Source organism: Anarrhichthys ocellatus, unplaced genomic scaffold (genome assembly GCF_004355925.1).
Source record: "Anarrhichthys ocellatus isolate YVR2014 unplaced genomic scaffold, GSC_Weel_1.0 scaffold57, whole genome shotgun sequence".
Classification (NCBI taxonomy): Eukaryota; Metazoa; Chordata; class Actinopteri; order Perciformes; family Anarhichadidae; genus Anarrhichthys; species Anarrhichthys ocellatus.
The window spans coordinates 1,218,999-1,240,788 of record NW_022280087.1 but is presented as its reverse complement, the minus strand read 5'-3'; the positions used below and the strand labels follow the sequence as shown (position 1 = coordinate 1,240,788).

Here is a 21,790-nt window from a genome sequence, read left to right as displayed (position 1 = left end):
TGTGTGTGTGTGTGTGTGTGTGTGTGTGTGTGTGTGTGTGTGTGTGTTTGTGTGTGTGTGTCTGTCATGTGAAGCTGTGAAATGCTTGTCTATCCTCAAACATTCATTTGACTCAGCACTATCAGATCAACGGCCACTTGTTTCCTGATAAATGAGCAGAATAGAGGGAACTGTCTCCGCTCCCATTGAAACTGAGCTCTACTGTACCTGCCCTGCAGTGGTTCACATATGTGTCCTGGACTCTGGCCCATTTGCTCCTGCACAGTGCTTCCTTTCTTACATTATGCCTGAATGTACAGTGGGAGCCATTGTGGACATCGCCTGTACCTGCTCCTGTGAGGCATTTAGTAGAAGAACATCTAAGATCGCTTGCAAGGTTCACTTATTTTGATTCTCTGGGCCAAGTTAGGTCAGCTAAGAATGGCTGCAGTGACAGATACAACGGTCCTCTAGTTTTGATTCAGCAACATTGTAGAGGAGTTAACTTTAAAACAAAAAATTTTTTGAACTTTACAGTGATTTCTATACAGCTTGAAGGATGATGGGCCTTCTGAAACTCTATTTGAGAAAATACCTTTTTTGGTTTCTACTAGAACATGTTGACATGCGTCAATGTTCAAATAACACTGAAACGCTCCTTTCCAGCCCCTGTCTCTTTGAGACACCCTCCCGAAAAATCCCAGTCTGCTCTGATTGGCTTGTGAGAAAAATATGAGGCACCTTAGCAAATGTAGTTCTTAAGTCGTGGCCGGTGTATTCTAATGATCCTGCATGTGACATGGGGAAGGGGAGCCACCTCTGAACAGCTTGTTGAATCACATGTCGTTACCCAAATGTCTGTGCACAAGCACTTCATGATACATCCCCTTTAAGCCCTCTGTAATGTAATTGATCATTTGTGTTTTAATCTGTTTCAGGGTTTATGTAAAACTACACTGGTCATATGTGTTTAGCTCATCATCAATGTAGAACAGATGTATACCTCTAAATCCAAAAATGTAATGTCGATTTTCTTCTCTTCCTCAGACCCCGTGGATGTGTTGCGGGCTCTGCAGGTCCCCTCTCTCCCCGAGGGCGTGAAGAAAGTCCCCGGCTTCTGCGCATCCCGTCGCTCCGGCAGCCCCGACCACGCTTACCGCATCACCAAGAAGGCCCAGATCTCTGCCCCCACCAAGCAGCTCTTCTCAGGTAGGCTTCGACCGGACGGGGCGGAGGCCGTTTGACTGTTTGGAGAGACTGCCACTCGATCACTATAAAAATACATCACAATCCTGGTGTCTTAACGGCGTCTATCCATTTGTGATTGCATGTTCATCATGCTTGAGAACTTTAAGAAGCTCCAAGCAGAACCACAGAGGACATTATACACTACAATCCTTTTCATGTTAAATCTAACCTCTGTAATATTACATTTAGTTTACAGAATTATTTTACAGTAAAGCAACTGATTCACTAGATGGGCCCTTTATTTTCTCTTCATATGTTGATGCTTACATGGCAGTGTCAGTTTTTAAATATAGACGCTGTTTTATTTTGTTCAAGAACCTGATTCGTAACACAAAAGTTACTTAATATAAATAAGAACATTTGTTGGGCATGTATGTATTTCCAGACGTATTAATGTCCCTGCGTCGTACGTTACACCAGTACCACCGCACACTGTAGGATGGGCTTAATATTTAACATGTTTACGGTGAATTCCAGAGTGAAGAAAGCTCCATTCATAATGACAGGTTGCTCTTTATGTTTGGATGTATTTTAACGGAGCTCTCTGGAGTTTAGTGAGGCTGTGGTGCCCCATGCTAGAGTGCTCATGGATATAAAATATAATTATGTGTTGCAGTGGAACTGTGTGGGAGAGCCATAACAAATTAACGTAAGAATACTGTCTGACACCCTGGAGTAAGGAGCGAAAAAGACAAAGTGCCACTTATGTGGTTGTGAAGAAATCCTCAAAAGTCAAAGCTGATTTTCACCTCATTGTCTGAGGTTTAGCTGCCTTCCTTCTCCTGCTGCCCACCTGTTATTACGTGTCCTTGTCCTCTCTGCCAGCTCCACACGGGACTAACTCTGACATTCTGGAATCACTTGATCCTGCGTCAGGGCCTCTTGCTTTAATCACGTTGAGCTTTAAGTTTGTTTTTGCACTTTCTTACCCATCTCTCATCCTGCTTCTCTATTCTTGTCTTTCTTCCTTAGCCACAACGTGTTCCTCTGTCCTGCTTGAAACCCATTTTGTTTGCCTTCTCTTTCCTCCCTTTTCACCTCCCTCTCCTGCTTCCCTTCTTTTTCCTCAGTCAAATTACAGTCCAGCTGTTCTTTGGCTCTTTTGTCAGTTACTGCCTCCTTCTCCTCATTTTTGTTTCTTGTCCTAAAATACCCAAAGGCCAGTCTTGTAATGACCCATTTTGTGATCTAACCCTTTTTCATTGTCTCTCTCTCCTCCCATCCCTCCCGTCGCTCATCAACAGGTCGATTCCCGGAGAACTTCTCCATCATGGCTCTGGTTAAGGCCCAAGCTGGTCTCCAGGCCTTCCTCCTCTCCATCTACAGCGAGCAGGGCATCCAGCAGCTGGGCATTGAAATGGGACGCTCCCCTGTTTTCCTGTACGAGGACCAGAACGGCAAGCCGGCCCCTGAGGACTACCCACTGTTCAGAGGCGTCAACCTGGCTGATGGCAAGTCAGTAACCAGCAACAACCAGTTTGTGACTGGTTGAGACGACACATTTGGGGTCATGTGGGTGTGAGTGGTTGGGAGTAGTATGTGTGAGTGTTGGTTGGAACGCATGTGTGATTCGAGGGTTGGTTTGATGCCCTATAAATCAGGCCTGTCGTCACAGTACACATTTATTCGCCTTCGGTTCCTCCTCCCTGTCTCTAGGTGGCATCGCATCGCTATCTCTGTTTCAAAGAAAAATGTGACTCTGCTGCTGGACTGCAAGAAGAAGATGACCCGCGCCCTGCCCCGCGGCAACAACGCAGAGGTCGACACCAATGGCATCACGGTGTTTGGAGCCCGTCTGCTTGATGAGGAGGTTTTCCAGGTGAGGACCTGTTTAAGCATAATGTATGAGGGATATGTGGCTGTTGGTTGGGTGGCTGATCTCTGGTGACTGTGAGTACACCGTAGCAAGTTCTAGTCATTAAGGTAAGCATTAATTAAGGCTAAAAACACATAAATGATTAAAGTTACTGTGAGGGACTTTTAACTGGTTATGAAACAGTCTCTATATGACCTTCATATGACCTTCATAAGTAAACAAGAAAATCAGCGAGAAGATGGTCTATTTCTATATAGCTAATGCCTGTCATAGTGCCAGCGAGTCAGATTCAGGCAAAATCAGATGAAATCATGCAGGGTCAGCAGAAACTCCTTTAGCTCAGACTCGAGCGGGGCCTCCGGCAGAGACCAGTCCACCGTGGACAGACCCAGATCCAGCTCCGCTGCCGCCTTCGACCTGTAGTCAGAGCTCTGGCGTAAGGTGGAGAGGAGAGCGCCTCAGAAGTTAGAGCATCTTTAGCTTCTGTACTCTGACGTATTCCCCAGTGAAAAGGAGTATTTGAGCAGCATACAGTTACAAGATGGATTTAAATCAAATCCTTTGTATGTGATTGGACCGCTAAAAAGCAGCAACAGAGGTCTGGCTCCACACACAAACCTCCCTTATCGCTAAAATGTGCAGATTGATTGATGGATGGGTGTCATGAAATTAGTGGTTGAAATTAGTTGGTACAAGCTCACGTAAGCACCCGTCATATTTTGTTTTACAGGAATAAAACATGAGTGAGTTTTTTTCGAAAATAGATTTTGTTTCGTAAAATTGTAGCATATGCTGTTCAATAAGTCCGGGACCGTGATCTAAAAGGGTTAAAAAGGCATTTTTCATTTCATCTGGACTTTAATACGTTTCCACTGAGTCCAGTAACAGATGATATAGCTGTACAGGTTTTTGTTCATCTGTTTTTTTTATTTTCCATAGGGAGACATCCAGCAACTGCTGATCGCCTCCAACTCCCAGGCTGCCTACGACTTCTGTGAACACTACAGCCCTGACTGTGACTCCCCACTGCCCAAGACCCAGGCTCAGGACCCCAACACATACGTGAGTAACCCAACCACAACGAAAGTTCACCCACAGACATACAAGTCAACATTTGGTCCTCCACCACATATCAAACTTGTGTCAAACCATTTAGTGAAAAAATGATCTTGACAACCTCCCGACAGGGTGCAGTAACTAGCCTTTACATTTCACTCTCACACGTTTAAGGTTACTGCGTCATGAGTTCACACAAATCCCATAGCTCTCAGACTACTGAATAGCATCTATTACAGAGCGATAACCTCAGACGGTCAGCACTATGCTAACACAGCTCAATCATAAAATTGCAGGCTCATCTGTAGCTCTGATTAAGCAGGCCCAAACAGAATCTGTGGACTTTGTTTTCCTTTTTCCGTGACACTTTTCTAAATGATGGTCGTGTGTATCCTGCAGTGAAGGGCTTTAGAAATGGACTGAAGCACCTTTTACATGGATAGAATTGAGAGAGTTCATCCAGCTTTTATCATGACTGTAACTTAATAGATACTTCTGAGTCAGTTCATTCAGTTAGGAAGCTAAATGAAGAATCCTCTCTCATCCTGTGAACTGGCCCTGTGGTTAGCAGCGTCACTGTGTAGGAAAAAGGGACCTGTAAATTCCTGCTGCCCAGAGTTTGCGTGTTCTTCCCGTGTTTGCTTTTAGTTCCTCCCGATGTACCCGGTTTCCTCTCATAAGGGAGTTATGAAATCAACTAATTTAATCACTGATGCATCAGCACACATCCCTCAGGATAAATACAGTTTTATCTTATCTATCCAAGGACAAAAAAAGAAAATCTGATTGTGAAAATATGATTTGTTTTAGGAAAGCTTCACTACATGAAAATGTGGTCTTACAGTTAAAAAAACAAAGGCCACACTAGACGCACCGGTCCTCCTGAAAAAGAAAGAGAAGTCCTCAGGTTCAGTTTGGGTCATCTGATAATGTCATCAAAGTGCTGCTCACCCTTTCTGTCTTCCTCACGCATCCCCGTCATCAGCAACAGTTTGTATCCATCCACTTTCCTCCTCACCTCCTCGGTCTGTGTGTCCCAGAGGTAACCAAAGGGACAGCACAGACATTGTTCTGTCATACCTTTCCTTCACTACACCTCCAAAAGTGGGCACACTTCCATCATTTCACATTGAAAGCATGAACTGTTTCAGCAGTATTTAGTTGTCACTTTGTTTCCTGCTCTTCTGCAGTGGAACACAGAGAGGAAGGGGAAAGAGGATGATACAAGCCAACCTGTCTTTCCCCGTTTTTTCTCCCCCATGGATTGAAAGAAAGAGAACTTGTTCAGTAACATGAAACATGCTAATGAAGCTAAATTCTGATTGGTTTTCTGGTTAAATTGAGACATGCAAGCATTTGTCATGAAGATGGCTTAAGGTGGAGCCTCTTTGCTTACTGAGACTGGTCGTGCACATTACATACATTAGAAGCTTTGCCTCCCTTCTGCTCTCAAATACATACTGATATTTGGGAGCTGACAGTTCCCTGACACCAGCCATTTCCATCCGCATTCAACCATCCAAAGTACATGATCTTTGATTCACAAGGCTGCATGCCGGATCAGTCAATACAGTAATTGTATCCGTCACTGCACAGAGCTCCAACACCTTGCGTCCCAAACCCTGTCATGTGATGCTGTTGAAATGACTGCTTTCTGAATGAATATAAATCATTGTGGTTTTATTCATTGGCTTCATCCATTGCTCTGTTTTTTATTTTTGCTGTTTTTTTTCACTCATCAAGGTCGTCTGTGTATTTTTAATACCAACATCTTTGAACCAGCAGCACAGACTCCTTCTGATGAATGGAAAAAATATCAAAGCATAGCATTTTATTATTATCTCCTTTCATTATGTCTCTCGCTGTCTGTCACCGTGTTTTTATTTTTTGCTGCTTCACCCCACATTCACCCTTTTTCCTCTTTACCTTTATTTACCCCTCTGCACATCTTACTCGCCTCCCCTTTGGACATCCTCTCTCGGCCTCTTCGTGCATTCCTCTCCTTGCTTTCATGTCCCCTCTGCCAACCCATCCATCCTTCCCATCTTTCAATCCTTCCCCATCTCTCTCAGTACTTTGATGAGGAGCAGGATGACCATGAATACCCCTATTATTATGAGGAAACAACAGGCGTTCCCTCCTCCTCTGCGTCCCCCTCTCCCCAACCTGGGGCCCCCAGTCAACAGGTAAAGAGGGAGCACGAGAGAGGGAAGACACGAGCGGGTTTTGTGGAAGGGAAGGAGCATGAGAGAGAGAGATGTACCACAGCGATCATGGAGGCATGAATCATAATATAGGTTTAGTTTGCTGAGTATTTGAGTGTCAACTAAATTTGCATCACAAATTCCCTGCAACATTTGTTTGAAAATCTTCATTTTCACTTGTAGCATTCCACATGTCTCTCTCATCCCTCATCACTCCATACCTCCTTTGTTTTATTCACATTTCACCTTTTCTTAAATCCACATTGAGCTCTCACACCTCGTTTCCACCATCTCTGTCACACAGGATTACCTTTGCTCCTTATGATTTTTTGTCCTCGTATCATTTAACATGTTGTCATATATGTATGTGTGTTCAGATGTGGCCAAGTGGGGGCACTGGGGTTGGTGTAGGTGCAGCTGTGTTGTTACGCACACGTGCAGACCTTTTTCTCACACTCCTCTCGGCTCACTTCTCCATTCTTCTTCTTCATATGTCCTGTTTAAGGAGCGCACGCTCGTGTTTAGAGACGGGGTGTAACAAAGGTTCCTCAGCACATAATAATCTCCACAAGGAGAAAGATGAAAGTTTAATCACAAAGCAAACCAACTCTGAAAATAAGGGGAAAGCAAGAAACCTAACATGGTTACATTTGTCAGTCATATGACTTGTTTTTTGTTTTGTTCTGTTAAGAAAGGTTACTTTATCTCATGTCTGATTTTAATTTGTGGATCTGCTGACATTACCATTTCAAACCAATGGACAATATGATGATTTGGTGTTTTGTCTATAATGACAAACTGAGCATATGCAAATACAATTTAGCATAAGTAACGTATGAGAATGTGCCAGAGTAGCCTTTTCTTAAGCTGATTTTGGTCAAATAGACTTTGTAAATTTGTTTTATTTGTTCCTAATCACACATCAGCACAATTAAATTTACTTTCAAATGCTTTCCTGTGATTGTTTAAATTTTCTGGCACTCATTAGTCGTGTCTCCATTCACATATTTTTATGCACATTTTGAAGTGTCGCACCAACTTCTGACCAAACTAAACATAGACAAGTTTATTCGCTCCAAACCAGTGGATGGAAACGCGCCTAATTCACATTTCTATTTGGCGGCATTTCAAACGTTTGTTTAAAATTTGCTTAGCGATTGAATGGAAACACGGCTATTATCTTTTATGATAAACTCCACCCATTTGTTTCACAGCTGATCACAAAAAATAAGAATAATTTGCAATACTATTTGACCAGGGCATGAATCTGTGTTGCATGATTTCTTCATTGTCTTCGAGGATGTCACAGCATGCTTGTACTTCTGGGTCATCAGTTTCCATGCCAATTTTCCAGTCAACATGGGGATATCTATGCACATGTTTTTGTCTTGGTATATGTATTCATGGTTGTACATCTGGCCTTTGTGTGGCATACATGACATACACATGTATGCCAGCCTGTCTCCTTTCAGTTGTGTTCTGTTTTGCATATTTGTGGAGTTCATATTCACAGTGCTGGCCTGTTTTTCCTTCACACTATATTACCTGGATGACATTTTTGTTTGTTTCTTCACAGTGGTAATTTGCATGTAATTTTATTATAGCAGCATGAGAAGTAAGAATTAATTGTGTACTGTTGTTTTCATTTTGTGTTTTTATGTGACTAACGTGCATGCTCGCCTGGCATCCGTGCTCCTTTTTTTTGACTAAACAGCAGCAACCTTCTCTGTAGTTGGACTGCTCAGTGCATTATAAACTGTGTGTGTGTATATGTGTGTGTGTGTGTTTGTGTGTGTTCAGCATCAGCTTCACCTGACCAATCACACCCTCAGTGCCTCTGCCAAACTCCAGGCTCCAGTTCATTTTAGCGCAACGATGCTGCTTTGTCATTTAATATTGGGAATGGCATTACTGGAGAGATCAGCAAAAAATCTTGTCAAAATTTGTCAAAATATGGACTTGGAATGAATTTGGAATTTGTTTTAGTACTGGTGTTTTTTCAGTTGTATTTTTGCTTACCATTTTAAAACTTGTATTAGTCCTCTGCTGTATCCAGTAATGCCTGTACAGTCTCAGTAAATCATCCAAGCCTTGGCCATCTTTATGTCATTGTTTCTCAAAACATCCTCTCTTGTCTTTCTCTCTCCTTCTGTCCATCCCTTGTTTGTGCTTTTCACCCCCCTCCCAACCCTTCCATGTATTTTTGTCTTCCTCCACTCTCTCTTTGTCAATATGCACTTTTACATACTAAACACCATCTCCACCAAACATTAATCGCGGATATTAGAAGAAGGCGCTCAATGGAAAAGCCCCCACCAAATCCACCCCTGTCAAACCAAAACCCTCTCCAGCTAAGCCGGCCAAGACTGGCTCAAACAAACTTGTAGTTAAGACTCCTATGCCCAATAAAGCTCCCAAGTCTTCCACAGCCAAGCCGTCCAAAGCAAAGCCCACTGCAGTAGAGATCCTCCTGTCTAAGATCAAACCAACAGCAGCAGCTAAATCTAAGCCCACAGCTGCCCCAGCTAAGAACGGTAATGGTAAACCAGCTGCGGAGAAGAAAGCAAATGGTGCCGCTAAAGCCAACAGCAATGGCTATGGAAAAGCAGCTGTAACAAAAACAAATGGCAATGGCAAGCCTACAGCTCAGGCCAAGGTGAATGGAAATGGCAAGGGCAAGGTTGTAGCCGAGAAGAAAGTCAATGGTAATGGAAATGGAAAATCCTCAGCAGAAAAGAAAACCAATGGAAATGGAAAAGCCACTGTTGTGACTAAGACTAATGGAAACGGCAATGGCAAAGCTACAGCAGAGAAGAAGGCCAATGTAAATGGCAAAACTACCATTGAGGTTAAAGAGATTAAAGTCAAAGTTAATGACAAAGCTGAGAATAAAGTCAACGGGCAGGCTAATGGCAAAGTTATTACTGTGGTAGAAAAGAAAGCCGTTAGTAAGGGTGCTGCAAATCAGGCAAAAATTGAAACCACTACAAAAGCAAAGACTGAGAGCGTTGTAAAAGTAGAAAAGGTAGAAAAGACTGTGGTCGCTGCAGCTAAATCAGCTGCCAAAGTAGAAGCTACTAAGGCCCCTAAACCCACAAAAGAATCAAAAGCTGAACCTACAAAAATGGCAAAGGCTGTGGCCACCAAAGCTCCTGCAGCAAAAACTCAAGTAAAGACAGAAGTCAAAGAGGTCACCAAAGTTAAAACTGTGGTCACCAAAGTCCCTCTGGTTAAATCAACGGTGACCAAAGTTGTGAAGAATGTGATCGAAAAGCTTTCCATCCTGAAGAAAGTAGCTCCAACATCTGCCCCTGTCTGGCCCACTCCACCCAGACCCACCAAATCCAAGTTGCCGGTGGACATTAATGTCAAATCCCTGCACAAACCATTCCCACCCTTTGGCAAGGCTGTGCTGAGTGGAACTGCAGTCACAGCGAAGAAAATTACCAACGGTTATCAACAGGTACAAAATGAATGCCCATATTTGGGTCAGAGTGTCCCATCTGGTCAGGCCAGTTCTTTCCACCATCCAGGGGCTGCAACAAAATAAATTGGAAATGTTAATGTTTTGAATTTTTACCATTATTATGGGTCTTCAGTAGGTTACAGGCAGTGCATATTTTGAGGTAAATCCTTGATGGTGGACAATCTGGTCTTCAGATGGAAGCTGGTTCATACCAAGCTGGGTGCCTTCTCCTCTGTCTGTATATCATATGATCTTCACGATCACCCCAACTTCTCCATATGATATGATACAGTGGTGCACATGGAAGCATGGCTAATTGTACAGTTTCATTGTTCTTTACTTCACTTCATATTCCTACCTTCAAGCTCAAACTGGATCTCAGAACCCGACTACACTCCAGCACTCCGCCTCTTTCTTTTCGGGGGAAACCATTAACGTACCGGTGCAATGAATGAGCATGGATTTCTATGGCACAAAAACTAAACCTGAGAAAACGCAAATACTATCCAATTGTATACACAAAGAAGACAATCAGCCTATTCTGTCACTCTGTCATTCTCTCTCTTTGTTTTTTGTTTTTTTAAGTACCTGTGTTTTCTCTCTGACACCTGTCTCGCTGTCTCTGGCCGTATATTTGTGTCAAATATGAATAAAGCAGCCTCACAGAAACTTAAAAGCAAACTTAAAGTGTGCTATCATTAGAAGTTACATTTCATTAAATCTGTATTCTACTACAAAGCTGACATGATTTAAGGTAGAGTGACATTGAGAGGTTCATGGTCATTAGTGGGTTCTGGAAAATTCGTAGAATGCGTTTCATTGAAGTAACTTAATTATGTTCTGTGAGGCTGTTGATTGGGGTCGTCTCTCTGGTTTCTGGTCTTGGGTGAAACTAGACATCCCAAAGCATCGAGTTACGATGTTTCCATCTGAAGGGATGGATAGAGGCTCTCAGTACTTCCAATAAGAGCAGACTTCCCCCTTTCATGAATTTTGAGTTTAAAACGCAAAAATTGTTTAACAATACAATAGAAAGAAATCTCAGCAAAGTAGTCTCAATGACTCCCTAAATCTTGCATATGGCAAAATTTATAGTTATTGAGATTCTGAAACTACCTGAAATTTCTTTTGTAAAATGGATCTTTTCAACTTTAAAGATGTGAGTTGCCAGTAACAATATTCTTGGCCTCTGGCGACCGCAATTTTATGAAGTGATCCATTTTTTAATTTTTTTTCACTTTTAACTCATCATCACTTACAAGCAGACCTTGAACTAACCGCGCTCTTCCATTCAAATCTGCTTACTTCCTCCCTGCTCCCCAATTCCTGTCGACTTGACCAATCAGGATGTAGACACTGAATATTCCGAGGCTGGCCACACCCCGACAGAGACTGATTATTACTATGAGGAGACGGTGCCAGAGGGTGAGGTGATTGGACAAGAAGAGATCCCTGCACAGGTAAAAAAGAGAATTATACACTCAGTGACACAGATCAAGAGTAGATATATAAACTGTGTAATAGAATGTATATAGATCTAAAGATATATTTGCTTAATTTGCACATTAAAACGTAAAAAAAACAAAATTCACCAATTAGCACACTGACAGAAACGAGAATAAATCATCACCTCCATCACCAAAGGAAGAGGACAGTGTAACACCTGTGTGGTGGTGAGCCCAGTCTTTATTAACTTAACCAAGTAGTTCTAGCTCTGTGTCTCTCTACACTTTTCTAACCACACATCAATGTTTTGTTGGCACCGATGCCACGTGACAAGACATAAGAGAAGAGCTTTTTCAAAGAGAATGCACCACATTCATCTGCTCGTATCATCAAACATTTTTACGTGGCTCCCCTTTTCCTCTAACAACAAGCTTCCTGTTCTCATCTGAAGATCCTTCGTTGATCAGGTGATGATCTTGACATAAGAACAAAAATCTTGTGAAAAAGGGATCCGCATAGGAATATTTGATATGCAGTTTTAACCAAAGCAACAAAGGGAGATGAATATAATGCATTCTGTTTTGAGAGAAAAATCGAACTGAACTAAAGAATACAGTAATCGTTGTGGCTTACTTTACGGCCCTAAACTATCAGAATTTGAGAATGAGCTTCTCACATTTCTGATCTGTTTCTCACAGTTCACTTTTTTTTGGCAATAATCCATATTGACATCATTACCGTTTTATCTGTAATAGCTGACTTTGATGACTTTGTTTTATTTTCCAATTTTGATGCTATGAATGTTTTGCTAATCTTGTAGAAATGTTTCAGTCATATACGGTATATTTTTGGGAGAAATGTACACATTATTCACTATTTGTTTTGATAGTGCTTCAGATATATTCTGTTGTTTTTATATGAGATGACGGTACAGCATTTGTCCACTGGATTCACATTTGTTTTTCAAACACCCATGGTAAGTGAAATAGAAAATAACATAGTGTGGCCTTTGCATAGCGTAGCACATAGCAGCAGCAGCTCATTTTCACAAAGTGCTTCATATCAGTTCTGTGTGCTCAGATAAAAAAATGCATTTTCACAAATTTACAATGTCAGATAATATATTCAGGTAAATTTGGAGAAATCATTGGGTTACAGGTCGTCACACAGAAGCTGATGAGGATATGCTTTGGTGGAAACACATAAAGCTCAACAATAGATGATTAACAGGAGATTTATAGTCGCAGGATAAACTTGCTAATCCGTAATTGACTTGAACAAAAAAAGGACTGACACCACAGTCTGCCAGATGTCTTTTTGTTTTCTGTCCCTATGTCACTGTTTATTTGCAAAAGGTAAGACTCACTTCTTTCTATATATGTCCCTCTCTTCCACTCCCCATCATTCTATATTTCTCTTTCCTTTACTAACATTTCCCCATCTTACATACCTCTCCCTCTTCCTTCCTTCTTCCTCTTGCGTTCCCTTTTTTCCTTTCCTCGGTTCACCCTCTCGTGCCCCTCTATCTATCCTGTTGCGGCTCTGATAAACCCAACCCAGTCCCAGGTGGAGACAATTTTGTTGGGAGAGGAGGTAGATGCCACCAAGGCAGGCGGTGTGGGCGAGGAGGTCTTCACTGAGGAGTATGTGACTGGGGACGTGGGCCTTAAGGAATACGACTATTCCTACAGGGACTACAATGAACCAATACTGGAGACCGGAGAGGGCGATGCCAACATGGGCCCCGCCCTGTCCGCTGTGACAGACGAGGGAGGCGTAAGTCTTTTTGCATCAGAGGCAAAAAACATAAACAAAATCAGTTTCAACCAACTCTGAATCCTAGTCTTTGTCGAATTGTATTCAATCTTCTCTCAATTGACATGTTTGAGTTTGCCATTATGTAGATACATCATTTATTTATGCGTTCTGTTTCTTCCTTTGGGACCTTCTTAGCCATGGTGGCTAATTTGAACTCACATGGTACTGTAGAAAGCTTTACCTGAAAGCCTGGGATGTAATGTCTCCATAATTACCTTCACTTTAAAGGGGAAGTGTGTAGGATTTAGTGACCGCTAGCGATGAAGTTGCAGATTGAAACCAACTGAGTACCGCTCCACTCGCCCCTCCCTTTCCAAGTGTGAAGGAGAACTATGGTGTCCTTCGGGTAACGTTTGGTTTGTCCGTTCTGTGCTACCGTAGAAACATGGCGGTGCAACACGATGGACTCCATTAAGAGAACCCGCTCCCTATGTTGATATGAAGGGCTCATTGTAAGCTTAGCAGAACACAACAATAAATTCTTAGTTTCAAGTGATTATACACTAATAAAAACGTAGTTATGAATAGTATGTTCTATTTCAGACAATAAATTCATTTTATGATATTGGTTGTTAACGTCTCTTTCAGTTTTCCACCAAAAGTGTGATGTAAGTAAATTCAAAATGGCCACCATGCTAGTAAGATGTATCCATAGATTCAATTTTATGCCAGGCAAGCTCAATCAGTCACAGAGACACCTGTAATTGAATGCATTTCAAATACTTTAAGGACCAAGACGTAGTCCACACATCAGAGGTTGAAATGGGTTTTATTTTATTCGGTGTATAGTGAGAAGCTCAGGAACCCAGGAGGAATAGCTGTTACCACGGTAGAAGCTGTAAGGGATCCTAATAAGCATAAACAATCATTTGAACTATCACATACTCTGCATAAAAGGCATTTGGATGGCTGCATCCTTTTTCTTAAATGCTATTTATGGATTTATGGTGGTGTATTGCTTCATTTAGCGCTGCTTAGCCCACATGATTCTCTGTATATAGAGGTAATGGACCAACAGTTTGGAGAATCACTGACTCATCGGTATTTGGACGAAAGCTTATGCCTTTATCACAAGCAAATCAGGTTTTTATTTCATCATTCTATTTTCTAGCATAATAGTGTTTGATATAATGTAGCAAACTAATGTGGGTGTCTTAATGCCACATCTGCATTCTCTGGGTGTGCTTGTCTTTTTGGTTTTCATTGGGTGTGTGTGAGTCGCTCTACTGACTACACTGTGTTGTTGGCTACATGTGTGTTTTCCTCAGGCTGCCGTCAGAGGCCAGAAAGGAGAGAAAGGAGACCCTGCTGTCTTGGAGCCTGTGAGTTACTAATTGTCTTTCAGCAGCTTTACCTGAGCAGATGGTTTTTTTTAACTGGCTTGTTCTGTGACCCATGACCTTTCAGTCGCACACATGCTTTTATACCTCTTATCCGAGATAGATGTCACATCAATTTGAGGGTGTGATTGAACACATATTTACAATCACCTTTTAGGAGACTATACTTTGGCAGAGGAACCATGCCTATCCTGTTCAAAAGTCACAGGACTTAACTCTAGCTGGTTACCTACACTGTTCCATATTCGTTTCAATGGTTGCCAATGAGCCATTATACAGGTCAGTGAGCTAAACTCCTTTCAGCTTAGACAACTTGTAGTTAAAATGGTAGAGAACATGCCCATCCAAGGACTAAATGACAAGCTTCTTGTCCTCGTAGTAAGGCTTTTTTCCATTCATCTATTTCAATCCCAAAAATGTAAATGCAATAAAATTACTTATTTGACCTTAAATGCAGCTGTTGAAAAGGGGCGGATTCTTCCAGTAGGATGCAAATGTGTTTTTTTTCCGCTAAGAACATTGTACGAGTTAAGGTGCATTACAAACAGACAACATGTATCTGACAAAGTCAGAGGAGTCTGATCTCCATTAATCAGACTCCTCGGAATACAAGAGATTTCTTAGCAATGTCTTGTATTTTTTGCAATGTTCACGCCTTGTTTTTTTTCAGGTTTTTGTAACATTTTTAACTTTATTCTGACTCCTGCAGGGTATGCTGATTGAAGGACCTCCAGGACCTGAGGGACCTGCTGTAAGTAAATTATGGTTATTCCCTTGTTTTCTATCCTAAAGACATTTTACTAACTTCTAAATATTATATTAATACTCCTTTAATAATCTTTATTTCCTCAGCTATGAATTATTTTAGATAGTAGTGTAATTAGCTTGTTGCCAGTATTAGATAGCCCCTCAGCCATACACTTCTCTGTTTAAAGGTTGTGGCAATTAACATTCGTTTTTGAATGTTACTTTTAGGATATTCCTATGCAACACCATAATCAAACTGCACCTGACACTGATAGAGAGAATGACCAGCTCAACAAGTCTGCAATCAGAATACTTAAGCACCCTTTCCCACTTCTTTCAGGGTCCTACTGGCCCCCCTGGCTCCTCTGGACCTCCTGGCTCTGTTGGTGACCCTGGCGAGAGGGTGAGTGTTTCACTTTATCTGAAGAACTGCAGGTCTGTAGAAACATCAGTGCCGAATCTGTGCACAGACGATTCTAAGACATAGAAGCGTATTTCACTTCATCCTCTCCATCCCGCAGGGCACTTCTGGTAGGGCTGGTCTGCCTGGAGCTGATGGAGTCCCTGGACCTCCTGGAACCTCAGTCATGCTGCCTGTGAGTCACCCTCAACTTTTGATGCTTTCTTAGAAATGGATGTCTGAGTGATGTTTGCTCCAACAGCGGCATTTTTTACATTGTAGTTCTGTATGTTCAGTATAGCTTCCTGTTATAGTATAGAGTTCTGCAGGAATGGGTCCTAAAACCAGTGTGTCAGCATTTTTCACTTGCAGTTCAGTGGTCAGGGTCGTCCTTCAATCAGAGGATCAGCGGTTCGATCCCTGACTCCACTAGTCCATGTGGATGTGTCCTTGGGCACAACACTTAACCCCAAATTGCTCCTGTAGCTGTTCCTGCGGTGTGTGAATGTTGTATGAATGTTAGTTAGTCCTGATGGGCAGGTGGCACCTTGCATGGTAGCCCCTGCCAGCAGTGTGTGAATGGGTGAATGATGACATGTAGTGTTAAAGAGCTTTGAGTGGTCAGAAGACTAGAAAATAACTATACAGTACATTCCATTTACCATTTTACCATTAACCTCTTGAAGTCAATGGGTTTTTTATATGGGTTTTTGGTTCGATGCCTGAAATAAGTTCTGTGGTCACTGTTGAAATTGTTAGCTTTTACGTGTCTAAAAAAGGCGGTTGCTAACAAGTGGCTAAATGAAACTACAAAACGTCATCACTAGAACACTAGTCCGCCTTTTACTTTGTGGTGGTGACGTGAAGTCATGTGACCGCGGTGTAGTTTTTTTAAGCCTTGCGATAGCTTTTTACTTCTGGTGATTGCATTTACCCTTCAAAAATCCTCAAAGATTATCTTGCTGAACAAAACATGAAATTTTCATAAACGTTTGTTCGCCACAGATCTTATTTTGTGCAATAATACAAAATCCAACAGATAAATCCCATTGGCTCTTTGTCGAGGGAACACGTGCGATGCTAACTTCCGACATGGCCAACAAAATGAGGTCATCCCTGCAGAACTCTATGGCTTGATGCGTTTTAATATTAATATTTGAGTATTGGCCACTCAGAATCCAAATAACTGTAGCGGTGATCAATGAGGAACTGGAACTTGCCATCACACTTTGATTTGTTTGTCCTTTTTATTGTTATATATAGTCCAAGTAATTGCTCTGCAGCGATTTTTGCTGATTGATTCTTCAATTTCTCCAACAGTTGCCCCCCACCATTCATCAGGCAAAGTATCCACTCAAAAACAAATCATTTCTTCTTTTTGCAGTTCCGTTTCGGTCAGAGTGGAGGAGATAAGGGTCCTGCCGTTTCTGCACAGGAAGCCCAGGCAGCAGCCATCTTGTCTCAGGCCAGGGTCAGTCATCACTTTCACTTCACAAGGATCAGAACATCAGCCTTTCTTTGCTATTTGTGTAAAATAAAAATAATTTTACTGAAGCCAGTACTAGAACACACAACAAATTATAATACACAACAACAACAAAACCACATAACTCAAACACGGTAGAGAAAACCTAGTTACAGCAAATTTCTGACTTCATTAAAACTTAATTTACTTTAAGATTTTAGACATTTAGCTGATGTTTTCATCCAGAGAGATTTATAATGAGTGTGACGGGAGATTTTTCTTCTCTTCATACATCACCATCATTACAAGCAGCCATGTTCCTCCATGATCATTGATTCTGAGATATTTTTGTCTGCAGATGGCTCTGAAAGGACCTCCTGGACCAATGGGATTCACTGGGCGCCCCGGACCCCTGGTATGTTTACTGTCATTTGGACCCTTACCTGTTCATATCAAGAGTTTGTTGTTGTCTATGCTAACCGTCAATTTCACAATCAAGCTGATTGTACACAACACAAATTTTTTTTTTACCTATTCCAGGGTTGTTATCTCATAATATGTCTCTTATAAGCTTTTTTGTTAAGTCTCTTAACTGCAAAAACTTTAATTTTTAAGGGGTGAATATCAATTATGATGTTTTGGTGATGATGATGATGATGATGATGATGATGATGATGATGATGTTTGTGTATGTTTCAGGGAAATCCAGGTAGTAATGGTTTGAGGGGAGAGAGTGGAGACCCCGGTCCTCAGGTAAAAACACAGAATCAAACTCTGACCTCACACCAAATTCAAATCACTTAATTCATGTCAAATCATGTAATTAGCCTTTCCTTCAGTAGGGCATTGTCTATGGTATTACTGAAAGTATAATGTATAGTAGGAAGTATACTCAGCTCAGATCTATGACAAAAATGTATCACAGACATATGATATTCGTTCATTTTCCAGGGCTCCAGGGGATCCCAGGGTACGATGGGTCCTCTAGGCAAATCAGGAAGAAGAGTGAGTATGAAAAATGTCTTGCGTTGTCCTTGCCAAAAACAAAACATGGTTATTTGGCAAAGTGGGACAACTGTGTCTCATGTACAGAAGCACTTCTAAAAAACATTCCTCTTCTCTCTAACAGGGCCGTGCTGGAGCTGATGGTGGCAGGGGAATGCCAGGAGAGTCTGGATCCAAGGTAACCTCTCTCTGGTGCCATTCCTTCATGGACATCGTCAACATGAACTCTGTTGACTCGTGATTTTCTCTCTTTGTTCGTAGCTCACCTTGTAGCTACCAACATGGCTGATATTTTGAAAGTCCTGGAACAGATCCCCCAATATGAAAAATGAAATACTAGTGTCCTTTAAGTGCCAATTTATACAGACAATAACTGTGATGTGACCGTAAAATTAAACCTGTACCTATATTGTGAAATGATAAATGTACAACCTGGTATGCCAGCTTTTACTTGGTCTGGCTGGGACAAAAAAGTCCACTTCAGCATCTTAGGCTTTCTCTGGTGTCCCAAAACTACACAAAGCTATGTGCATTAAACTCTGTATTAATGCGTCAACTCCACATGTGATGCAGTCCTTCATCTACTACAATGCAGTGATAATACCTTCCATGTCTGTTTGTCTCTCTCAGGGTGACCGTGGATTTGATGGCCTTCCTGGTTTACCCGGGGACAAAGGACACAGGGTGAGTCTAAAATAAAAATGACTATCCAAATGTCACATACACTTTTTATTATTATAAGTACTCAGTAGATGATTTAAAGGGGGGACGACCCTCTACATCCCCCGACTGAGAGAGAGAGAGAGAGAGAGAGAGAGAGAGAGAGAGAGAGAGAGTAAAGGCACAGGGGTTGTTTAGTTGAATATGTTAGTCTAATCTGTCTGACTCACTGATCCTCCATCTGACTGAGGTTTGTGCCAGTTTAAATCTATGGCCCAGACCACAGCTCTGAAATATCAGTAGCCTAACTGAGCTGTGTACTGATAAGTCTATGGTGCTGCAGACAATCAGAACTTTTGTAAGAAACCGAGCAATGAAATTGATGCACTCCTTAACCTCTCTCATGAAGGCAGTCTAGTGTTGTATTTTAGTCAGAGCCTCCTCTCATTCATGAAATCCACTATGCGTCAGTTCTTATCGATTATGTATATATGTACAACCATTTTAGTCTCAATGTAATTTTTGCTGAAGTAGCAGACGGATTTGTAATTGACGGTTCACTGAGTCCTACCCGTCAAAAGCAGACTGGCCAATTATAGCGTATTATAGACCAGCTCCGACCAGGGTCCGACAACTAGCCGGCTCTGCTCCACAGACTCTCATGCAATCGTTTGAGATTTTCTTCATGTTCAGGCTGGTTTAGTGGATTTGGAGCTAGTCATAGTTTAAACGTTGTGTAATAGTAATACTCGTTAACCGGAGAGGTTGGAAGGAGATATACGTCTCTAAACTACTTAAAAACCTGTGGAGCTAATATTAGCACATCAATAACAAGTGTTAGCATGTCTATGCTACGCTAGCTACTGAAGGTATACTGAATATCTACACATGCTGCTTTAGCTTTTTAATGATTGTAACAGTGAATAAAGACCGACCCGGCTTTACAGGAACAGTGTTGTTCCTTCATTTCATTGTCTTCTGTCTCCATCTCCAGCTGAGGTAATGGTTCACTTTTAGCTTCTAACTTTATCTTTTTAACCTGTTTTTGCTGCTGAATCATTTTGACATCATGGACATACTTCTGTCTGCTTCTCTCTGAAATCGATTTATCGTTTTTCAAAAAATGTGATCATATTTATTCAGGGAAGTTAGTGACAGTGTGGGCTCCATAGTAACGTAGCTCTTGACGGAGTAGCAGCAGAGGGCCCCTGAGTCCCGCCCTTCCTGACAGTATTTTCTATAATATTCTCCACCCACCTGCTAAAAATGAACAAATCGCCTACTGGTAGTAGTGGTAGTAGTAGTAGTAGTAGTAGTAGTAGGCCTAGTAGTAGTAACAGTTGTAGTAGTAAACAAAAAAGAGATTGTTCTTTAATATGCATAAGAACTGTAATACATGAATATCTGTAAGCAGTGCTAAATCATTTAGTGATTCCTTCACTCTTTCACTCCCCAGGGTGACTCAGGACCGTTGGGACCCCTAGGATCTCAAGGGGAGGACGGAGAGAGGGTACGAAGATATGAGAAAAGAATTTGAAATGATTCCAAGCACTACTCAAAACATCTTGTCATTGTGTCACTCCATAACGGTTCATAATCAGCATCTTTCCATCCTTGGCATGTTGTTTCTCTGTGTGTTTCTAGGGAGACGATGGAGAAGTAGGACCCAGGGGTCTCCCAGGTGAAGCAGTGAGTGTTTCCATGATTCCAATCTGATGTTGAATCTCTCCCTCATGTCTATGTCTTTGTTATAAACAGCATCCCAAAATACAACCCTGTGTATCTATTTGAAGCCCTACTGTTACCTTCACACTTGTTATTTCTCACCATTATAATAATACCTGACATAGTCGGGGTTCTTCGCTGTAATCATGTGATGGAGAAGATACAGCCAACTACTGTCAGGACCACATGTGTACAGTGTGATGGTTTCTACTCATAAATGACCACGTGCTGTCTGACATGTAATAGGTTGGATAGCCTCGAAATAGATGTCTGGATGTAAACTCCTTTCAGATTCATTGATAACATCAATACTATGAATCAGCAATAATTAATAAACAACAAATCATAACAGAGTCAACATTCAAAATTTAACAAAGTTATAAAATACGTTTTTTTTGCATGAATAATCCTTTATTTACAGACACCCAGTGGTCATTTTATTGGGCGAACCTGTACAATCTAATGCAACAGCTATTCTACCTTTTTAAAGTTGTAGAATGTTCTGTTTTTGTTTACATTGTCCGAAATGTGTGAATTAAATGATATATGTATTACAGAGGTCATAGTTAAAGGTGCTGTTGCGCTGGACTTCTTTTCCTCTTCCAATCAAAAAAAGACATTTCTAGCCATCTGTAGACCAGTACTTAAGACAACAGGGCCCCCAGCTCTAAAGTCAACAAGTACCACTGTTTGTGGCACACACTCAAGGACATAGAATACTCAGCCAGCCAGCTTTTCTTATTCACGCTTCCACATGAGGACAAAACCAAAATAAATCATATTCTACCATAAAAAAACACCTTTGATCATAATCTAAACCCCATCTGAAAAGTCTTTGTTGGAAGGATCTTATACAATATGATCAATTGAAAATGAGTCTTGTTATCAAAGACACACGTTTCAATTAAATCATTTACTTTAAAAAATATACGTATACGGTTTAGATTTATCTTATTATGCTGAGGCCAATTATATATTTTAAAATGATTTTCCTCCAGACATTTGAACCCTTTGCACTTATTTGTATGGCACAGCTGTTAGAAATTGATTATATTTAAATTCGGAAGTGGCATCATTAAAATGTTTAAAATTTTCTTTTTTAAATAGTCACTATTGGAACCAGTACATATAGTTTGTTAAATATGTGTGTTGTTTATCAACAAACAGTAACAATTATTGCCGAATAATAATCTGTGTGCTACTCCATATTCATCTGTCCCTTTGTCCTGATGCTAATGTGGCTGATGTAGCTGTTGTTGACCTTTGACCTCCCATTAATATTCATCTACATTATGATTTATTCTACAATCCATTCATGAGGCTGTTTAAATCTGTCATTTACAACCGTGAGTACTGACTGATCTTGGCGTGTGTGTGTGTGTGTGTGTGTGTGTGTGTGTGTGTGTGTGTGTGTG

General features: G+C 41.2%; 1 protein-coding gene across 1 annotated transcript in view; it reads left to right on the top strand.

Moving 5' to 3' along the window:
• The window catches only part of col11a2 (collagen, type XI, alpha 2), a 51,677-nt gene that overhangs the window by 12,156 nt on the left and 17,731 nt on the right, over positions 1 to 21,790 (top strand). Inside the window, exons 2-20 of the mRNA XM_031871260.1 lie at positions 1,027 to 1,188; positions 2,472 to 2,682; positions 2,884 to 3,046; positions 3,983 to 4,105; positions 6,172 to 6,282; positions 11,101 to 11,229; positions 12,782 to 12,991; positions 14,302 to 14,355; positions 15,083 to 15,124; positions 15,461 to 15,523; positions 15,642 to 15,716; positions 16,905 to 16,991; positions 17,344 to 17,400; positions 17,685 to 17,738; positions 17,937 to 17,990; positions 18,115 to 18,168; positions 18,621 to 18,674; positions 20,107 to 20,160; positions 20,295 to 20,339. Coding sequence (XP_031727120.1) covers positions 1,027 to 1,188; positions 2,472 to 2,682; positions 2,884 to 3,046; positions 3,983 to 4,105; positions 6,172 to 6,282; positions 11,101 to 11,229; positions 12,782 to 12,991; positions 14,302 to 14,355; positions 15,083 to 15,124; positions 15,461 to 15,523; positions 15,642 to 15,716; positions 16,905 to 16,991; positions 17,344 to 17,400; positions 17,685 to 17,738; positions 17,937 to 17,990; positions 18,115 to 18,168; positions 18,621 to 18,674; positions 20,107 to 20,160; positions 20,295 to 20,339 — 1,802 coding nt within the window. The remainder of the gene's footprint in view (positions 1 to 1,026; positions 1,189 to 2,471; positions 2,683 to 2,883; positions 3,047 to 3,982; positions 4,106 to 6,171; positions 6,283 to 11,100; positions 11,230 to 12,781; positions 12,992 to 14,301; positions 14,356 to 15,082; positions 15,125 to 15,460; positions 15,524 to 15,641; positions 15,717 to 16,904; positions 16,992 to 17,343; positions 17,401 to 17,684; positions 17,739 to 17,936; positions 17,991 to 18,114; positions 18,169 to 18,620; positions 18,675 to 20,106; positions 20,161 to 20,294; positions 20,340 to 21,790) is intronic.